At 43.4% G+C, this 22504-nt stretch overlaps 2 protein-coding genes across 4 annotated transcripts in view; one reads left to right on the top strand and one right to left on the bottom strand.

Moving 5' to 3' along the window:
• Positions 1–18266, top strand: part of TMEM45B (transmembrane protein 45B) — a 38973-nt gene extending 20707 nt beyond the window's left edge. Inside the window, exons 2-7 of the mRNA XM_040992672.1 lie at positions 8073–8076; positions 10128–10324; positions 14915–15121; positions 15825–16009; positions 16603–16748; positions 17815–18266. Of these exons, the coding sequence (XP_040848606.1) occupies positions 10144–10324; positions 14915–15121; positions 15825–16009; positions 16603–16748; positions 17815–17926 (831 nt within the window). The 5' untranslated portion in view covers positions 8073–8076; positions 10128–10143 and the 3' untranslated portion in view covers positions 17927–18266. The remainder of the gene's footprint in view (positions 1–8072; positions 8077–10127; positions 10325–14914; positions 15122–15824; positions 16010–16602; positions 16749–17814) is intronic.
• Positions 16971–22504, bottom strand: part of NFRKB (nuclear factor related to kappaB binding protein) — a 45905-nt gene continuing 40371 nt past the window's right edge. For all 3 annotated transcript variants that reach the window (XM_040992669.1, XM_040992668.1, XM_040992670.1), the window contains exon 26: positions 16971–22487. In XM_040992669.1, coding sequence (XP_040848603.1) covers positions 22362–22487 — 126 coding nt within the window. In that variant the 3' untranslated portion in view covers positions 16971–22361. The remainder of the gene's footprint in view (positions 22488–22504) is intronic.

The raw sequence follows: 22504 nt of genomic DNA, 5'->3' as shown, positions 1-22504 counted from the left end.
CACGTTCAAGGAGAGCACTTTAGCCGCTACACTATCGCACTGGGCCAGCATTTAACATTTTTAAATGTTTCACATTTATTTTCCTTTTTTCTTTATTTTTTAAGCTAAATTTCATGGGGCCTTAGCCTATATGAGTGGGTTTATCCTAATTATTGAGAATTTAGGCTTAGAATTTTACTCAGAGCTACTTGTCTTATTTCTCCTTTTTTGAAAGCTGACCCATTCTATATCCTCACCATGATATGGTTAATCTAACAAAGTAATCCATTACTTCATTAATGGAAGAAATCTACCTCTCATAAAAATCAAGGCTCCCTGCCTTCCCCACTGCTCATGTAAGATCACACTTTCTACACATGCCACAGGCCTTCCGAATCATAGATGTGAATTTTAGTCGCGGTGAAAGGGAAGGGTGAGGCTTGTGAAACTGGCATCAAGTGACAGGCAATGACTATGCCAATATTTCAGGTACTGCTGCTCAGAAAAATGAGGAAGGGCTGGGAGAAGAAAAAGCAGTAAGTCAGTGTGTAGTTTTGATACACATTTGCAGAGCTGGTTTTTCCGCATCTTGGGCTAAGAAACAGGCTTGATCTTGAAATGAACCTGTGTTAAACATTAAACAGAAAAGACTACATTTTTTTTTTAAATGTTGATCCAAAGAGCGCATACAAAGAAAGAGACGGAGGCTTTCCAGATACGGTAGCAGAAAGAGTTTGGGAACTAACTTATGGAAAAAGGAGCAGGAGAAGGGAGGAAGAGTGGGAGGGGAGAAGAGAAAAGGGGGAGGAGAAAAGCCATATGTACAAAACTAGACAAAATTTTTCAAAATAAATCATTTCAGGAACCTGCTTAACTAAAAGCAGACAACAAACTAAGAAACATCCTTTAAAATCTGCACGACCTTCACATGTGAACAATAGGTAGTCATGCTCTTCTTGCTTGGGGGAGCTCTCATCACACGCTGGCTTGGTCAGTGACTTTCTAGACCATGAAAACAGACTTCATGTAGAAAGGACATTGAAAAGCTTTGACTTTGCAGCTCTTCATAAAAATAAATGTGTGGGTATGAGCAGGGGAAATTCACAGATTTGCTTACCTCAGACCTGCTTTGAGCATGCAACAAACCAACCCGAATTGTGACATGGAAATCTTGGAAATGAGGGAATCCTAGTAGAGTTGAGATTAACTCTCCCACTATCCTCAGCTGACTGAGAACCAGGGAGACCTGAGAGAGACTGGCAGAGAGCGAAAGGCAATGGAGACTTGTAAACTAGACTTTGCTAGTCCACCCATAAATGGTTCAAGATGGACTGAAAGCAAATCTTAGCCCCCAAAGTGGACCAACTACTATGAATCATGAGCAATGCAGAACAAAAAAAAGGTGATCTCTAGGAAGTAAGGCAATATATCAAAACCAAGAATAGTAAAACTGAGCAGAGATCACATCTGCACATCGTGCAAGGGGAAGATTCCATAGTGCAGGTAAGTTACTGAAAAGAGGGGGAAAATATCCCTTGGAAAGGTAGAATGTGTAGCCGGTATAGCATCAGCATCTAAACTGCTTTGTTTTCAGGACAGGCATTTGGCTAAGACACTGCTTGGGAAGCACACATCCCATGTCACACTGTCTGAGTTCAAGTCCTGGCCCCTTTCCTGATTCCAGTTTCCTGCTAAGACGTATCCTGGGAGGCAGCAGGTGATGGCTCAATGAATTTGATACCTGCCTCCCAAATGGGAAGCCTAACCTGAACTACAGCTTCTGGCTGCAGCCCTGGTATTGAAGGTAGTCAGCAAGTAAACCAGTGAGTGCAAGATTCTCTCTCTCTCTATCTGTGTATGGATGTCCCTTTCACTCTGTAACTCTGCCTTTCAGATAAATAGAATAAACTCTTAAAAAGGGAAGAGGAATGCACTAGATGGGCTCAACAGTAAATTGTGAAATCATGAAAGAATCAATGAAGTTGAAAATAGACCAATAAAATGAACCAACATCAGGAACAGAAAGAGGAAAAAAGAATAAAGACACATGAACAGAGCCTTAGTGACAAATGAGAAATGTGCCCTCATACATGTGATAGGAATCCCAAGACAGAAGAGAGAAAAAATGTTAAAATAAGAATGACTGAAAATCTCCTAGATTTAATATTAAATATTAAGTTGATGATTCTATTGGAGAGTGATCAATGAAAACCAAATCTAAACACACACACACACAAAAAGAGTCATGCATGTGTATGTGATACTCAAACTGCTGGCAAATCCAAAACAATCCAGCAAGCAGCAGGAGGAAAAAATGTCTAACAGCATGTAGAGGGAGGACAATATAATTAGTAGTTAATTTCGCCTTAGTAACACTGGAACCCAAAAGTCAATGAAATAAAGTACAACGCATTGACAAGGAAAACCATCGGCCAAGAAACCTGTATCAATGTGGCTATTCTTTACAAATGAAGATAACATACATACATTTCTAGACAAGCAAAACAAATACTTCTTGTTGACAGAACTGCCCTACAAGAAAAAGGGGAGGTAACATCAGAAAGTGAACACAGCTTTCCACCATCATTCTTGTTCCCAAAGAAACATTCCCATAGACAACTACTCATGCACAGCGAACCTTAATGCAAGTCCAGGAATCCAGTGGAAATGCTCTAACAATACCAATACTGGGCCATAAAATCCAAGAACAGATGCGCAAATGCACAGTTTTAGTTTATGCACATCACTGCTTTCCCAAGAAATGATGATTCCATACTAAGACTTCCAAAAATACTATTTGAAAACAAGGTGAGAATGCAGCGAGGACCCAGTTCCCAGTCATGAAGGGAGTCTCTCTCTCTCTCATATGAACACTGAAGTGATTGGCATGCTGACTTTTGGGAGAAGCTAGGAACTAGGAAGAGAGATCATAGATGCTAACTGGCCTGTGGATCTGTCAGAAAACCCACACATGAACCTCTTGAATGCCTGACCTGCATACAACCCACACTGGACCACAGACACTCCAAATGCTACATACACTTTGCTTTCCCAGGTTTGCATCCAAGCTACATCCCCACCAACAGTGAGTATGAGCATCTCATGCACAAGATGGGTTAAATCTAGTATTGGAAAAGGAAGCATAAACTTGGCCTGTCTTAGTGGAATTGAGAAAATTTACAATATATTTGAAATTCCTCCATGAGATATAACACAAGGTGTAGAGAAAGCATATCCATAGAAAAGCTTTGAGAGGGTCTCAGACTCACTGGTCAGGCTGTTTGGTGAAGCCATTCATTTTATTTTCAATAGTGTAGTTTAACATTAGTTTTTCTTTGCCCCTAGAATCCTTTGTGCTGGCGGTATTGTCCCACAAGGTCATATGTTAATGGATAATGAATTAAGAGTAAAGATTGGATCCAACTACAGTACCCAGGAGGTGGACCAGGTGTGAGGACTTTTAGTCATGAGGTGTGTGTGCTTGGAAGATAGTTCTTGTAAGATAGTTGATTAAGAAGTCTGAGTTGGACCTAGAGCAGTCTGTTCCTTGGCTTGCCATGTGATTCTCCATCCACACGCACTTTGCTCTCCACCACCCTTATCAAACAGCAATCCCATGAAGCCACTCAGTCACGGACTATGAAACTCCAAAACCGCCAGTAACAACAAACCTTCATTCAAAAGTAGCTTCTCTGGGATATTTTGGTTATAGAGATGAAAAGCTAACTAACAAAGATTAAAATAGGTGACTGCTTCTGCAAATATGAAAAAAGGAGGAAAAACTTTAAGAAATGTGAAAAGTCAGGTCCAGCATGGTGGCCTAGCAGCTAAAGTCCTCGCTTTGAATGCACCAGGATCCCACATAGGTGCCAATCCTGATAGCCCCGCTTCTCATCCAGCTCCCTGCTTGTGGCCTGGGAAAGCACTTGAGGATGGCCCAAAGCCTTGGGATCCTGCACCCGTGTGGGAGACCCAGAGGAGGTTCCAGGCTCCTGGTTTCAGATCAGCTCAGCTCAGGCCCTTGAGACCACATGGGCAGTGAATCATTAGACAGATCTTTCTCTCTGTCTCTCCTCCTCTCAGTATATCTGCCTTTCCGATAAAGATAAAATAAATATTTAAAAAAAAGAAACGTGAAAAATCAAGAGAGTATGACAATACCAAAGAAGCAATAATATTGCGTGACTGAATAAAAAATAGAAATAACTGTTTTGAAGAAGTTCAGTGAACTACAAGGCAACATAGATAGGCAACTCCAAGAAATTAGAAAAACAGTATGAGAACAAGGTGAGTCCAGTAAAAGAGAGAAATTGGGGCTCATGCTGTTGTGTAGCCTGCTACAGATTCATAAAATTTTAAGTTCTGCTGCTATTGATTTGGGCCAGACCACATGATTTCACAAATCAAATGATTTCTACAGCTCCTGGGCTAGACATTCCCCACCCTGATGGGACCATAAAGACTCCACGTAGCTAAATTAGTCTTTACTAGGAAGTGCAAAGGTGAAGATCGCACACGCCCTTATTTCAAATTAGATTGAAAAACTATAGGAATCAAATAGTACAGTGATGCCATAAAGAAGTAAGTACATAAACCAATGGGACAGAACAGAAAGCCCAGGAATAAGCACATTCACATGAAGTCAACCAGTCTTGAATAAAGGTGCAATGAATATAAATGGAGGAAGAAGAATGTCTTTGATAAGTAATGTTGAAAACAACTGGATATCCACATACTGACAGAGAGAGAGAGACAGAGAGAGAGAGAGACAGAGAGAGAGAGAGAATGCTTATCTTACATCATAGTTAAAAATCAACTCAAAATTGAAGAAAATTTTAGATCTAAAACCGGAAACCATAAAACTCCTAGAGGACAACCTCCATGACACTGGTCTTGGCAATGATTTTTTTTTAAAGATTTATTTTATTTTTATTGGAAAGTCAGATATACAGAGAGGAGGAGAGACAGAGAGGAAGATTTAACATCTAATGATTCACTCCCCAAGTGAGCGCAACGGCCAGTGCTATGCCGATCTGAAGCCAGGAGCCAGGAACTTCTTCCGGGTATTCCACATGGGTGCAGGATCCCAAGGCTTTGGGCCATCCTCGACTGCTTTCCCAGGCCACAAGCAGGAAGCTGGGTGGGAAGTGGAGCTGCCGGGATTAGAACTGGCACCCATATGGGATCTCAGCGCGTTCAAGGTGAGGACTTCAGCCTCTAGGCCACGCTGCTGGGCCCCGGCAATGATTTTTTTGATGACAGCAAAATACAGGCAACAAAAGCAAAGCAAAAAAAATATGTGGGATGGCACAGAACTAAAAAGCTTATGTGCAGCAAGGAAAGCAAGCAACAGAGTGAGAAGACAGCACACTGAATAGGAGAAAGTATTTGCAATATGATTGTATGTTACAAAGAGTTAATGTGGAAGATCTCTAAGGAACAGTCCAATTCAATAGCATGAAAAAGAGTACAGTCTTAAAAGCAGGTAGGGGCAGACATTTGGTGCAGGGAAGCTAACATCACATGGTAGAGTGCCTGATTTTGAGTCCAGCTCCATTTCAATTGCAGAGTCCTGTGGGTACACACCCTGGGAGGCATGTGAGGTTACAGTGATGTACTGGGGCTTCTGTCACCAACGTGGGGTATGTGAACCGCATTCCCAGCCAGTTCCTGGCTTCAACCTGGTTCAACCCTGCTGTCAGCATGTGGGAAGTAAACCAGTGGACAGAAGATTTTCTCTCTCTTCTCTTTCCTACCTTTCCAGCAAAATGAGGAAGGAAATAATGCTTTTTATTGAATATTATTCAAAAAAAGAAAAACAAACAAACAAACAAAAAACATTACTTGGGATTTCTGCATCCCTTATTGGAGTGCCTGGGGTTCCAGTGCCAGCTCTATTTTCTTTCTCTTTTTTTTTTTTTCCAGAGCTATTTTTATTGGAAAGTTAGATAGAGAGGAAGAGAGAGAGAAAGGAAGTTCTTCTGTCTGATGATTCATTCCCCAAGCGGCCACAACAGCTGGAGCTGAACCAATTCAAATCTAGAGCCCGGAGCCTCTTCTGGGTCTCCCATGCAGGTGTAGGGTCCCAAGGCTTTGGGCCATCCTTGACTGCTTTCTCAGGCCACAAGCAAGGAACTAGATGGGAAGTGAGGCTGCCAGGATTAGAATATGGGCATCCATATAGGATCCCATCATGTGGAAGGCAAAGACTTTAGCCACTAGACTAATACGCTGGGCCCCCCAGCCTTACTTTCAATTCCAGCTCCCTGTTAATATGCACCTCCGGCAAGCAGTAGGTGATTGCTCAAGTGTTTGGGTCCCTGACACATACATTGATGTTAAAATCCAGGCTCCCTGTCTTATCCTCACCCAGCCTCTACTAGAGGGAAGGTTTCTCTATATGTTTCTCTCCGTCTGCCTTCTTTTCACGTAAAATTAAAACAAATAACATTAAGAATTTTAACTAAAATACACAAACAGCTGAATACACTTTACTCCTAAGAAGACATGCAAATTAGACAACAGATACAGAAAAAAGTGCTCAACACCACCGAACAGGAAACTGCATGAAAGTCAAATGAGAAATTGTCTCACCTGCTAGGAGGGCAGTAATGAAAATCGCAAAAGACAACAAGTGTTGGTACAGATGTGGGAAAAGGAAATCTTTATATGCTGTTGGAAAAATATAAATGGGTACAGCCACTATAAACGGTTTCAGGTTCCCTCAAAAATATTTGAAATAGAATTATGATATAATCCAGCAATCCCCTTCTGGATACACAATCAAGGGAAATAAAAATCACTATCTCAGAGAGCTGTTTGTACTCCCATGTTCATTGCTGAATTGCTCATAATAGCCAAGATATGGAAACAGCCTAGTGTTCAGCAACACGTTAAGTGGATAAAGAAAACGTGGTGGACGAGTTCATTACCTTATGGCTGTAAGAAAGAAGGAAATCCTACCACTTGCTACAACATAAATAAACCTGGAAGAGATTGTGTCTCGTTTATTCCAGCCAGATGCAGAAAGTTAAACACTTAGTTACTTAAATGTGGAAACTTGGGGGGGGGGGCGGGAACTCATAGAAACAATTTCAGAGTGGTTACCAGGATGTGGGAGGAGTGAGGGAGGAAGGAGACATTGGTCAAAGGGCAAGCAGTTGCAGCTATAAAACAAGCAAAGTAAATTCTAGGCCAAACATACAGTATGGTGACTGTGGGTAACAAATGATGAACTGTATACTTTAAATTTGCCAGGAGAGTAGATCTTGGGTATTTACATCACAAAGAAGAAAATAGAACTTGTGGAGTGATCAATATTTTAACTTGAGTGTGGCAGTCATCTTACAATACATACCTATATCAAGCCATTACATCATACTCCTGGAATTCTATCATTTTTGTCAAGTATAATTCAGTAAATCTGAAAAGCGCACAAATACACAGAAAATAAATACCAAAATGGCAGACATAAATATAACTACTTTGAGAATCACGTTAATACGAGTGAACTAAAAGAAACCCAATAAAAAAGGCAGAGATTGTCAATCGTGCAAATTCTCAGATTCTCCCTTTTATTTATATTTTGGAAAATATTAGAGGTATATTATGGGATTAAAACAGGAAAGAAAAGCAAATGGCATTCAGGAAAGAAGGGATCCAAGACAGCAAAAAGGCACATAATTTGAAAGGCAGTGCTTGGTGTTCCAGGAGGACAGATAGATACCAGGCTCCATTTGTAACAGGTTGAAAAGTTCTGTAAAAGAATATGCTAGGAGTAAATTTAAACCAATAAAGGTTATTTGGTGCTAAAATAGTTGGACAGATCTATTTGGTCTTATGTTTGAAAACCTAACAAAATTGTTATATGGGAGATAAAAGCGAAACAAGACAGCTTTGGGCTTCAGAACAAAACCAATGTTGAAGAAAACATAACCCATGGTACGCAGCTTGGATCAGAATTCACTCATTATGCAAATATTTGTTACATGTGCCCCATATGTTGGGCCCTGTTGCAAACACTGTGAATATCATAATAATCAAATTGATGAAATCTCTACTTCCATGGAGGCTTTGCCTTCAGGTGGATGCAGACAGGTGCTTCATAAAAAAGGAGAGGGATCTATAATATCAGATAATAATTCATACTTGGAGGAAAATTTGCAAGTTCTCATGGATTGAAAAGGGGTGCAGATCTGCCAGTTTTCATGGAATAGTCAAGAATTAAAGAGCCATTTCAGCAGAGACATGAATAAAGTGATGGAAGTAACTGGAGATTCTCGGTGGGGGCCGCTGTTCTAGAAAGAGCAGGTCATGTAGGATCCTGATTCAGGAAGGAACTAGACCCACCTGTCTGAAAGCACAGCGGGGCTCGGGGTGGCAGGGGGCAAGTGCTTAGTGAGACTGATCAGACAACCAGGGCCAATTCATAAAAAGTCCAATTAGCTCTGGTAAGGACTTTGGACTTATAGAGCCATAAGAAAGACATTGATGAGATAATGAGCATAATGCGATGATTGTGAAAATGGATGGGTACACAAGAGGGAAAGGTGGTTTAAGAGGACTCCAGGACATTGACAAATAGCACTTGACACTGGTAAGCCAACAAATGGCACAAAGCAAGTAGGATTCTGTTTTGTAAATCATCAGAGGAAGCAGCTGAAAGAGTTCAAAGAGTCTTCTCTAGGTAGCATGGTGGGACTCTGCTTTTCCTGATAAGATTTTCATGGTATTTGACTTTTGAATACCATAAGCTCATTGAAGTTCCTGATAAAAGGTATCGTCCTCAGTGTGTAGGATGTGAAACAACCCTGACCTTCCAGCTGGTAACAGGATTAGCCAACGGCCATAGGTAAAACAAGCTATGCACATTGTGGGCTCTTTGAGTTCCTGAATGGTCTCTTCTAGCTCTTATTTTTCGAAGTTGATGAACACTGACATTGTGCTCTCACTTGTACATCTCTGATAAGAAAGACATAACTATCAGTTACATCATATTGACAATCACCCATTTGTCTCTTTTGCCCATTTTTTACAAGATTTCTTTATTTTTATGGAAAAGGCAGATTTACAGAGAAGGAAAGACAGAAAGATCTTTCAGCGACTGGCTCACTCTCCAAGTGAGCACAACAGCCAGGGCTGAGCAGGTCCAAAGCCAGGAGCCAGGAGCTGCTTCTGGGTTTTCCACATGGATGCAGGGTCCCAAGGGCCATCCTCTGCTGCTTTCCCAGGCCACAAGCAGGGAGCGGAATGGGAAATGGAGCAGCCAGGACATGAACTGGCACCCATATGGGGTCCCGGTGCATACAGGGTAAGTATTTAGCCACTGAGCCTTCACACCAGGCCCTGCTTCTTATTCTATGGGTTTTTTGTTTTGTTTTGTTTTTTGTTTTGGTTTGGTTTTTTTCTATTACATTAAAGCATATTAGTGGGTCTGGTGCATTGACTCAATTGGCTAATCCTCCCCCCTTCAAGCACTGTGATCCCATCTGGGCATCAGTTTGTGTTCTGGTTGCTCTACTTCCCATCCAGCTCCCTGCTTGTGGCCTGGGAAAGCAGTCGAGGATGGCCCAAAGCCTTGGGACCCTGCACCTACATGGGAGACCCAAAAGAAGCTCCTGCTTCCTGGCTTTGGATTGGCTCAGCTCCGGCCAATGTGGCGACTTGGGGAGTGAGCAAGTGGATGGAAGATCTTTCTCTATCTCTCTCTCTCTCTCTGTAAATCTGCCCTTCCAAGAAAAATAAATCTTAGGAAAAAAAAAAAAAGAAAGAAAGAAAAAAGCATTCTAGTGTAGTAACAACTCACTGTAGAGCTACTAGATTTCTTTGATTTTTTTATTGCCTTGTTTAATGATATATTAAAATCTGCTATGTAATTGAGTGTTTTTCTAGTTTCCTTGTGTGTTTACATTAGGAAGATTTCTTTACATTAACATTCGTGTCTCCTCTACCCTCAGCTGTGTTTCAAAGCTGACAGGTCTGTAGCATTTGCCTTCCTAGAAGGCACAGTGACCCACAAAGCTTCTTGGACGAAAACTTCACACTGTGGCTTGTGTTGTGGAATCCTTGGGCATGCAATGGACTTTCTGACAAAAACGTGTTTAAGTTGCCTTCCTTCAGCCACCTGACAGCTGTCCTCTATTCTTCAGGTGTCCCAGGACCCTGATGGCGAACTTCAAGGGCCACGCTCTCCCAGGAAGTTTCTTCCTGATAGTTGGACTATGGTGGTCAGTGAAGTTCCCGCTCAAATACTTCCACCAGAAGAGAAAGAACAGCAGACTGAATTACCACTACCAACGTCTCGAGATCATCGAAGCTGCGGTCAGGACCGTGTTTTCGCTCATTGGTAAGAGCAGGGGTTATATTATCCAGATAAGCAAAAATCAGTTTCTTTTGGTACTAAACAACAAAAAAAGATTCCATGCATCTACAGTGTTTTCAAAAAGCTCAAGGAGTTAGTTTTGTTGTGCAGGAAAGCTGCCCCTTGCGACAATGGCATCCCATCCATTTAGGAATGTCAGTTAAAATCCAGGATGGTAAGCTTCCCATCCATCTCCATGCTAATGCATCTGGGAAGACAACCGATGGCCCAAGTATGTCCTATCCACGTGGGAGACCCAGGATGAAGTTCCTGATTCCTGGACTCAGGCTGGCCCAGTCCTGACTGCTGTGCCCATTTGTAGCGTGAATCAGTCAACTGTGTTCTCGTCCTCTCTATTGCTCTTTCAAATAAACTTTTTTTTTTTTTGCTTTTTTTTTAATTGATTACATTGCATTATGTGACACCGTTTTATAGGCACTGGGATTCTCCCCTCACCTCCCCAACCCCGTCCCCACCCCCTCATGGTGGATCCTCCATCTTGTTGCATCACCACAGTTCAAATTCAATTGAGATTCTTTCATTGCAAGCATCTACCAAGCATAAAGTCCAGCATCTTATTGTCCAAATAAGTTCAACGGTTTCTTGGGGAGACCATCTCTGGTCTGAAGATAGAGCCAGCAGAGTATTATCACAATCAATTAAAAGCCCCGACATTACATCAGTAACTGTTTATAATGTTATGGAATTAGTTGACATGATATTGAGTAATCAATATGTTAAAAGAGAAAAAAAAAAGAATGCAAGTTCTGAACCACATCCTGTGACTTCCACATTGACATTTCAATTATTAGTTTATATACAACTGGTTTCTATACACCTTAAAATGGCTATAGTTTACTATTCAGCTGTCTCATGTCTATTTTAATTTTAGTATTTAGCAGTTTATAGCAATGAAGCATGATTTTGCTGAACCTGGCTGTTTTTCAGGTAGTCTAACTCTATAACTCTAACAGGACATATGTCAACAGTTTAGGTGAACAGTTTTAGGAGGGGTGTGCAGAGAAATCTACAATACCCTAAGAAGGAGTACCTAATCTTTGTGTCCCACCCAGTGAATTATAACTGCTTCCCCACTGACCGTTTCCTGTCTGAGTCTAAGCTTTCCTTGTTGTTCTCTTTCTATTCTAGTTTTTTTTTGTTTGTTTGTTTCTTTTTTTTTTAAGAGGGAAAAATAAAAGGAACTTCAAACCAGAAAAACCTAGGGAAGGTATAAAAGAAAAAAAAGATCATGAAAATGCACATTGTTTTGTTCATTTAAAATATATATCTGAAAGGTAGGATGACAGAGGGAGAGACAGCGAGCTCTTGCACTTGCCGGTTCACTTCCCAAATGGCCACAACGGCCAGGGCTGAGTTTGGCCAAAAGTCAGGCACCTAGAATGCCGCCCGGGGCTCCTACATGGGACTCAAACCAGCAATCACACAGGATGCCTCCCTCACAGCTCAACCCATATACCATAACAGCCCCCAAAATTTATATATATGAATGTCAACACTTTTTAAATACTGAAAAAACCTTGCATTTAAATCCATTTTCTCATTAGCTTTCTAAAGTCCCCATTAGATATTCCCACTGGCAAAGACAACACGACAAGGGCTTCCAGGTGCTCATTAGGCTCTTCTAAGAACCATAGCATCCACTGTGTGCAGTTTGATAATATGAACAGTTAACAGCACCTTCTGTCGTAGTGCACAAAGAAAAGCTACCAAATAAACTGCATGTTTTGCCAGGAGGACATGGCTTTGGAAAGTTTAAGAAGAACACATACTAGATGGAAAACATATAAAATGAAATAGAAAAAGAACAGCAAATGGATGACATTCAGGTATATAGGTCATGATAAAGTACCAAGTGGAGTTTAAAGAAAATTTAATCTCTTCTTTCCTCTCCTCCTGTTGCCTTTCCCTCTAGAGTCTCAGAGTAGGTGACTCAGGGGGCACGGCAGCCATTTCAGAGAAGGGAGATTATGCTAGAAGCCTAGGGAGGCAGGCAATAAAAGACTGAGGGCTGTCACAGGGAGATGTTCCTTTTGTCAGGCCTTTTACACTAAAATCCACCCAATGCAGCCCCTGAGGAATGATCCATCACCTCAGGATCAGCCCAACTCATGGGCAAGCAGCGATCTTACCCTACACATGCACTCCACCACCATCACCTCTGGCTCAGTTTCTCAGAGGAAATGGAACAGGGACAGTGTCTTCTCTTGCACTGAGCCAGGCTTCCCTAGGTTTGCTTGCCTAGTCAGCTGTTTCTGATGCTGAGCAATGACAGGGCTCATATGGCTTTGCTGGAGAGGACAACAGGCACACAATGAAAGCCACGATATTCCATTTGGCCTCTTATTTTTTATTCTCAGTGATTATTACATAGTTGAGAGCGATGCATACATATGTGGGCTTCTGATTAGGGTAGAGAGGATTGAGTTGTGGAGAAAGCAGGTGAGATAAATGTTTCAGTTCTTTTATTTTTCCTCCCATATCTGCAGTGGGGTAAGTGGAGGAAGCTGCCCCTTGCTGTCAGACTACACTAGCACCTGGGAATGAGATATGGTTGTTTGATGACACCTTAAAGACTCCAATGTGGGGAAAGCGTTCCAAGGGTGTTACTTGAGTAGTTTTGATAGTTGACACCAGTCTTCACACACACGGGTAGTTGCTGTGCCCTAGACAGATTGACCCCAGGCCCATTTCCAGTTCTGTTTTTGTTTTTGAATGAGCTGATAGGTGCCTTTTCCTAGCCCGGCCCAGTCCATCACCAGCCCTGGCTCTCATATGAACTGAGATGCTGCAGCCTAGACTAGTTCAGGCTATTCTCCATCCTAGCTCTCCTATGTGCTGGCAGGATGCTGCAGCCTTGATCAGCCTGGTCCAACCCTAGTACTCCCTCTCATACTCATCAATGGGAGCTGCAGCCTAGTAGGGGAGTCCCCAAAGTTCCCTTACCAGGCTTGCTCCAAGCCCTGAATCTTACATGTGCTGGCATGTGCTGTGACTCTATTTGGCATGGTCTGCTCCCAGTCCCAGCAATTGCAGGTAGATGCTGTGGTTTATCCTAGTCCAGCCTGCCACCAAACCTGGTTCTCAATTCACCAATGGGTGCTACAGCCTGACACAGCCTGGCCTGTTCCAAGATCTCACAGGTGTCAGCAAGTGCCACAGCCTTGCCTAGCCTGGCCCACCACCAATCCCAGCATTCGGGCACATTGGTGCTGCAGTTCAGTAGGGGAGAGCCCACAAACTCCCTACTGAATCACCCCAGCCCTGGTTCTCCCCTATGCCTGTAAATGCTCCAGCCGAGCCAGATATGATCCAACCCTGCTCTGGCATTCACCAGTGAGTGTCACAGCCTAGACCTGTCCATCCTGCCCTCCAGCCCCAGCTTTTATGTGTGCTGGCAGGCAACACAAGCTAACCCAACCCAGCTCTTCAATGTAGGTGAGTGCTTTGGCCTGATCCAGACCTGCCCTCCAGATTCCCCTTCCTGAACCACCCCACCCCTGCTCCCTTGATTATACCTCCAAGTGTAGCGGCCTGGTCAATGTAAGCCCACTGAAGTTACACCAGTCAAGCATGCCCTCAATGGCCCCTGTTCAGATATGTTCCCAGACTCCCTTCCCCAGACAATTTGCACCCTCTCCACTCCCTGGTGGCATTGGCAGGGTCCTGCACCAATATTTGACTTCTTGGCTCTGTGAAAATGATACTATCTTGCTGATTCTTACCAGGCACCAGGAACCCACTCTCAATAGGGAAACAGTCCATTTTTTAAAACTGGGACTTTTCCTGGTCCCCCCCCCCCATTAATGATGCATTAATGAATTCAGAACAGAGCTAATGGGAGAAACCAGTGTTTAGGGATCACAGTTCAGAACATTGCCATGGATGGGTGTGTTGAGGCATCTCCAGGATTACCTCTGGCACAAAGCACAGAGAGCAATCCTCCACTACCCATTAAGAAACCAGAAAGGACAGAATTTCACCACCCCTCTGGCCTCATCTAAGATACAGCATGGCCAGGAACACATTGCAAGATATTCACTTTGTTCTCCCAGAGTTTTAAAAAGCTGGAGGTAGCCCTTGGGCTCACAGGTTCACTCTGTATCAAGAAGGGGCACCCATTGGAAGCCTATTCCAACAGACACAGCCCTGAGAGCTGCTTCTCTTCAAGGAAGTACAGGGATCTTCACCACAAACATATCTACTCCGATCCTATCTCCAACCTTCAAATGAGTCCTTTCTGGAATCCCTTTTGCTGCCCAAGATCCTTCATCTCTGCTGATGCTGCTGGACAAACTTCCTGTGGACCTTCTTGCAGCTGCGTTTCTGCTACACCTTCCTACCCCATGCCCAACCCTCTAAAAGGAACAACAACTAGATGTATGGCAAAGCAATTTATCCTGAAGTAGCTGTACCCAAAGCAGCCACGTATATCCACTTGCCCATGGCTGTCATCCACATCTCCCCTCTGGGCAGGGCTTTGGTTATTTTTTGCTGACTCCTCTGAGTCTCAGAGCCACCCTATAATTTCTCATTTCCACTCCTGTTTTCTTGCAGGAATTCTGGCAGAGCAGTTTGTTCCAGATGGGCCCCACCTTCACCTCTACAATGAAAAACAATGGGTGAAGTTAATGAACTGGCAGCACAGCACCATGTACCTGTTCTTTGCAGTCTCAGGAATTGTTGATATGCTCACCTGTTTGGTCACCCACATCCCCTTGGGGGTGGACAGACTGATCATGGCCATGTCAGTATTTATTGAAGGTAAGAATGGGTGGAGAAAAGGAAGGAAACTGACAAGTTGGATTTGTAAGAACACAAATATAATCATCTTTCCCACAAAACCCACCGATCTGGACTTCCCAAATCTGAAAATGCTCTGTATGGTGCAGGTGACAGATCCTACAGGGTAGCTCCCAAAGCCACTTAATTACACTCCATGCATGTGTGGTACGCACACAAGTAGGCACACAGAAAACATCCTGGAGACAGGTGGAGTGTCACCATGCAAGGGATACCTCCATTTGGTTAGGGAAGGGAGGCTCTGCACTCTACCTCACCTCCCTCCCAGATCCCAGGAGGCATATCCAGCTAACAGCTCTCCTAAAGGCATAACAGTCACTCAGATGGGAAGACCCGACCACCCCATTTACTTCTATACCTCAGGGAGAGGTGAAAAGCTGAATAAGGGCGACAATGAATTTGAAGTATACACACAGTTTATTGCAAACATGTCTTATCCACAACCCTGAGCCTGCTGTGACCCCATGAATTTAGTAAACAGGTTTACAAGGACACATCCTTCTCACACACCCATGAAGTGAACCTAACCTGCCTCTGGCTTTTGTTCTTCCCTGTTAGGTATTCTGACCCTCTAATGCTGAAGAGAAGTATAGGAGGAAACTCCAGCAGTGAGCTTTCGGAAGTAGAAAACAAGTCTTGATGGTTGTTATTTGGTTTGTGACAGGTTTTCTCTTCTATTACCATGTTCATAACCGACCTCCATTGGACCAGCACATCCACTCCCTGCTGCTGGTTGCTTTGTTTGGAGGGAGTGTCAGTGTCTTCCTGGAAGTGATCTTCCGTGACAACATCGTGCTGGAACTTTTCCGAACCAGTCTCGTTCTTCTGCAGGGGACCTGGTTCTGGCAGGTGATTATTTATACCAATGCCTCTCAGGTAGTCCGAAGGGCCCCACCCCTGGGCATGTGTCTCCTGAAGGGACATGCTGCCCAAGAACACAGCACTGGCATTCAAGGGAACAGGGGTGGGTGGCCCTTTTCTTTTGGTCTATCCAATTTTAACTACTAACTGATGCATTAGCAAGCAGATATATGTGAAACAAATGGGGGCACCTCAAAAAGCTCATGGCAAATGGAATTAAAAAGGTGAATTTATTTTGATGTAGAGACATGCTGAAGTTCATAGTTTCTTGCAACATACATTTTCCGTGACCCTTTGACTCCTGGTGCCTGGCAAGCCGATGAACTATTTCCCAATCTGCCCTCTGCAACCGGGATGCTGGTACCTAGTGAAGGCTCTGCTTATTGAACTATTTTTGCTTGAAATGTGGAGTCTGAGATTTTACTGTTTTTAAATCATCTATGCTAAAGCCCAAGTAAACTCGTTAGCTATTTTGCTGTGTGGAAAGGCCCATCGATGCTAAGCAAGTGTGGGAACTCATGCTTCAGCCACTTGTTTCTCAGGGTAACTCTCAAACCTGACATCTCCATCTAATCTGTCAGATTGGATTTGTGCTATTCCCACCATTTGGAACCCCTGAATGGGACCAGCAGGAAGATACAAACCTCATGTTCATCACCATGTGTTTCTGCTGGCACTACCTGGCTGCTCTCTGCATCGTAGCCACCAACTACTTCCTGGTTTACTGGTATGTCTGAAAGATGACTCATGTAAAATGTTCTCCACCTAATCCACCACTAGGCAGTGCCACTTGCTAAGGGCCAACTCTTGTGCAAGATCCTGACAATTGCAGGCAAGGTATCATCACCTTTACGTGCAAACAAAAGGCTTTGTGACATCACCTGGCTGGGTCACAGTGGCTAGAAAACCAGGCTTCAAATGTAGCTCAGTTTTCTTCACACCTGTGCTGAGAAACATTGTGTATTAGGAATCAGTGGTCTCTGCTGCCACTGTTTTTCTGGACTCATCACCTTAACTCTGGACTTGTCCTGCTCTCCTAATGATCAAGCACTGAATCAGGGAAGAAGCTCTCTAGGGAAATGTAGGTGAGGACTACTACTATCTACTTAATACAGACTGTGTCCCACATAGCATGAGCACTTACATTGAATTTAACCTTCACTGCTTGATGTAGTCTCCCACATGGATGGCAGGCACCCATGTACTTAAGCCATCATCTACTGCCTTTCCAGACACATTAACAGGAAGTTGCATCAGAAGCACAGGCAGAACTCCATCCCAGACACACTGTAGAGGATTCAGACATCCCAAGAAGCAACTTAGCCCAATGCCCTGGAACATCCATCCCCGCACTACGCTTCCTTAGATGGAGAAAACCCAGGTGTCTGAAAGGCTGCGCAGTTTCCTCCAAGGCCACACAACCATGTGAACCGCACAGCCTCACAGACCAAGGATGAATTTCAGCATAGGCTACTACTAATTCTACTGCCATGTCACTGCCCCTTCTTTCTAGATTCGAAGTGGATAACTTCCTCCAGGAAGTCTCACACAGACCAGAGAAGGGAGCTCAAGGGCATTGTTATTAACCATGAGTCATTCTATCTACTGAGAAATTAAATATCTAAGTCAGGCATATTAAATTAAATGTATATGTGCAGGCATATAATCACAATATTTCATAGACATGAAGAAGATGCTGGAAGAACAAGTAAATGCTCTCACATCCTTGCGAGGTGGGGAAAGGGTAAGGAACTTATTCTGGCTCAATGATTCTTATGGTTTCCCTACTACAGGTTTTGCATTCGGCTGAAGAGACAGGAAGGAGGGGAAATCATTGGGATTCAGAAGCTGAAGTCAGATCACACTGACCATACTGCCCTCCTGGATGACTCGGAAGAAGAATGAACTAGACTGTGATGAGGGCAGAGTGTTGTCTCCAATCTGAACCAATGCAGCCAACACAGCTCATCCCCTCGATTTTAATACCTGCTCTGCTCTGCTCTTGTGGTTCTATGCATTTCCTCCTCCTCATTGAATACAAAGCTGGACATTTTCAGTAGGAAATTAGGAGGCATCTGATGTTTCTGTATAATCTTGCTGTTTTAATTTTTAAATGTAACAACCTGTAGCATCCTTCATCAAGAAAAAGGAAGCAATCCTTATGCAAGAGCAGCAAGGTTTTCTCAGTGTGAGAAGTTAAACTGCAAGCTTTAGAGTGGCCCCATGAATAAAGCCAGGATCTGAATGTTGCAAAATCCTATCATTCCAGAAAGCAGAAAAACAGCAGGATATAAGTGAATGGCAGTGCCTTTATTTTAGAGCCACAGTTTTAAACTTTACATAAGCTTTAGCATCTTAAATCTTACTTTCTAAACATCTCCTAACGAATAATCACCACCATTGATAAGGGACAAAATCAGGCCAAAGATTTTGTTTGTGTGTTGTTTTTAAAAACCAGGACCAAGTTAGAAGCCCAGCTGAGTCACAACTCGGCTATTCGGACTCTGCAGTTACTCTGACAGAGGATGCTGATAGGAAACGTGTTTAAGGATTAGGGAAAAATGTCAGGTTTGGGAAGGCCTTGGACTGCAAAGGATATGAACTTTAAATTAGTAATATGAAGCTTGACTCTAGTCCTGGTTCTCTATCTTTAAAATCTTGGTTCAATCATGATCTACTAAGCACCCACTCTTCCTCAGCACTAAAACGACCAAAGATGCAATCTGTCCTCCAGCAAGGAGACAAGAGTCTCTCAACTTTCTACCTTTTCTCATTTAGACATACAAGGAGTTACAACAGTGTGATGGGTGCTGTGAGAGGTAAGTACAAACTCTGGGAGAGGGATGGGAAATGGGGAGCTCATGTATTCCAGGCATAGAAGACAGAACAGCATGTACAAGGGCAATGAAAGCACAAGTGTACAGGGAGTTAAATACTGAGTTCTGGAAACTGGTAAAAGCAGGGTAAAACAAAGTGGAAGACTCTTAACAACTGTACCTTTCATTAGTATTGCGATTTTTCAGATTCTGGGATGTGTCAACCTTGCTTGGTTCTTACCACCACCAAGAATAATTGCAGAATCCTTCAGAGAAACTGGTAAGCCTATGGTCCACAGCTACCGTGTGGCAGAACCAGTCTTCAACAGCTCTCCAAACCCAGCTGCCACTTCACCCGGTTACTTCACACATCACCATTCATAGGCCCCGAAAGCTTTTTGGGAAAAATGCTTAAGTGAAAGGTAACATCCGGTGGCTAGTCTTTCAAAGCTCAAGTCACAGCTGAAGGATTAATAATGTCATATCAAAAAAAAAAAAAGGATGGATTTCACGATTCGTAAATTCCTGAATCCATTTTCAGTTTCCACCTTGGTTTGCCAAATGATTACAGAGCCCAAACACTCATTTTACAGGTACTGGAGGACTTATTACTGATAAAACGTATCCTTTCCTTAGGGGCTGAAGTGAAATGAAGTCTATTGTATCTTCTTAGAAAAGATCTACATTTGAGATTTTGAAGGGGGACAAAAGAATTTAAAAACATGCATTCTCTGCAGAGCCAAGTTCACCATGATCAGGAGGAGCACACCTTTTGATGCCCTCATTCAGCATGGTCTCTAATCCTTTGCCCCAGGGATCAACCCTGGCATTCTACACATGACATTAAAGCACAAACTGGCCACAATGGTATTCACCACATCTTAGGTACATGGTTTGAATATTTTTTTACAAACCTGTTAATCACAAACTCAGAGGTTCTCTGATGCCACACGTTCTCTCGGAACTGTTCACAAAATACCCTGCCCATCGCCAGCAGGGTGCACATGGGGCACAGATAGTAGTGTATTCCTGTGACTGCTCCTTAGCGGATTTCCTTTCTATACCACCCCACTGACAACACTGGATGGTGCTAAAACAATGCCTACGTCCCACACTGGCATCTTAAAACAGACCCATAATTTTTTTCAAAACACATACATTTTTTAGATTTTTTTAAAATAATGAATTCATTTTATTTTTGATGTTTACATAGGCAAGAGGGATGCATGCCCATGTGGGTCACCAATGAGGGTGGGGAGGGTGAAGAAATGAGGTAAAGCGGGTATCTGGGAAAAGTGGGGAGAGGGCCACTCCCAGCAACCCAACCGCATTAGTACCCGGAAATGGGGCACAGCCACCTGATGTCATCCCAGGGTCCCTGAGGTGGAGCATGTTCCAAGGGTACTACTGAAGTGGTTTCAATAGTTCAGAGATGAAAACCGACCCATATTTTACATCCCTGCTCTTTAGACTATACACATCTGTATATAAAAAATAGATGGTCAGGTGACTTCAGTAAATCAAAGTGTGCAACACGGCTGAGGCTCAATGCCAGAGCTACTTTCATGAAAGCCATTTGTTAAGCAAATCCAGAAGGGATCTCTCAAATTTCTTCTCATTCAGAAACTGTCACGTGGCTTTCTATGTGCAATGTGATTCCTGGAAATAATGATATGCAAACTTCAAAGTATAAATACTAATGCATTTCCCTGTGACTGGCTCATCAAGGACAGCATGGGCAGGTCACAGGTGTAAGACCCATTTTTAAGGTGCGGGCCAGTGGCGCAATGGATAACGCGTCTGACTACGGATCAGAAGACCCATTTTTATTACTTAGTGCAGGTTCCTCTCTCACATTTAGTTTTACTTCAGTGTCAGTCTTCTACTCAGCCCTCCGGGGCTTGGTCTTCCTTAAGTCTATCACTTCTGCTCTCAGTAATGGAGTTTTATCTCCTAACTGGATTGCCCCCAGCCTCAACACAATACATCCCAGCCATTGTCCTCTTAGGAGGGAACAGAAAGGGAACATGACTTTGCAGTCTGAAAGTCAACCTGAAGATGGGATTTCCATCTCTAGTTTCAACTATGACACATTTTACAATTAAGAAGGGGATGACAACATCTACTTTACAGAATGTGGTAAGAATCCAATGCCTGTGAAACAACATGCCCTTCCCACTTCATCTGCCTCCTGCAGCTCATCTCACCACCCATCCATGAGGCCATTTCCACGCTGCCCACCAGCTCTGCTTCATTTCCCAACCCCTCACAAGATCGCTGCATGTCCGTACAGATAATTTTTAATAACTAGGATAGTTTCAAAAGAGAAGTACTATCACTTTAGAAAAGCTTTACCACCCACTCCTGCCCAACACAAGAGGCATACATTAACAACCAGTGCATTACTTAAATATCACTTTAGAATATCACTGTCTGTAGCCAATGCAGACTGAGAAGCAGGAAACAGACGGTAATAAATAACAAATCCAGATGAACTTCTTTTGAGACTGTTGCTGCCAGATAGACCCTGTATCTGCATGCCCACTCCCCTCCTGCCATCTCTACTCTGGGGCAGGGAACAGAAACAATGTAGAAAACACACAAAGAAAAACACACACACACACACAAAAACAGCTTAGGCCTGAGAGCCATGGTATCTATGGCAACTGTTCAGTTCTGCCTTCTAACCTGAAAGCAGCCATAGATAATACATCAACAAATGGGAACGGGCTGTGCTCCAATAAAGCCTGACATGAACAGCTGGCCAGCTTCAAGGGCTGGGTCTGCCACTCTTGCTCAAGAGCAAAGCAGAATTCATGTCTCAACCGCGACAAAGTTTGTTCTGCAAAAACAGCATCTCTACTCATTCCCCTATTCCCTGTGCACTGGCTTTGGATTTCCCTGGGCCTGTTTTACTAAAACTTGGGCAGATATTGTGTATACCACAATCAAGATCCGTACTTGCCGTGAAGAGGAACCAAAGTCCCTCCACTTGAGGCCCTTCTACTAGTGCATTTCCTATTGTTTATTCCATCAGAAGCCTCTCGTTCTCTGTGTGATTATCAAATCAGCCATTAGCTTACTAAGAGTCTTGCTATCCTCTCATGCTCATCGAAATGAGTGATGAGTTTGGGAGGGGCTAAGCCCAGGTTTCTGGACACAAAACTCTTTATCTGGGCCACGAATCACAGGGAGGATCAGAAGCTAAAACAGCCCTCACAAAGATCTGGGCTCATTCACTGCAACTGGCGAGCCTTCCCTGAGTGTCTGACTCTTCATCACAGAACTGGGTTTGCATGATGTAACTGCGACCTCCTACCAACTCTAAAAAAACTTCTGCTGGAGTGAGCCTTTCTCTCAGTGCTCCACTGCAGGGCATAGCAGCAGAACTGAGGCTTTTGGTGCCATCATCCCCCCACTGGCCTGCGGTAAACACAAGCCTGGAGAATTGATGCGATCTCCCCGCTGCTCTTTAGCCAGGACAGACCAGGTCCTGTCTTTTACAGACGCCATCTCTCTCCCAGTCACTGCTGTTCAGGTGCCTGTTTAGGAGATGGAGCCGTGGTAACAACAACAGTGGAGACTGCTTTGGAGGAACCAGAAGCTGTTCCCTGTTGGAGATGGGATGCAGGGACAGTCTGGATGCGCACCTGTTTGCAAGAGAAAA

The sequence above is a fragment of the Ochotona curzoniae genome, unplaced genomic scaffold, assembly GCF_017591425.1.
Source record: "Ochotona curzoniae isolate NIBS_2020 unplaced genomic scaffold, NIBS_Ocur_1.0 contig_832, whole genome shotgun sequence".
Lineage (NCBI taxonomy): Eukaryota > Metazoa > Chordata > Mammalia > Lagomorpha > Ochotonidae > Ochotona > Ochotona curzoniae.
Note: the sequence above shows the minus strand (reverse complement) of the source record. Positions and strands in the feature narration are given on the sequence as shown.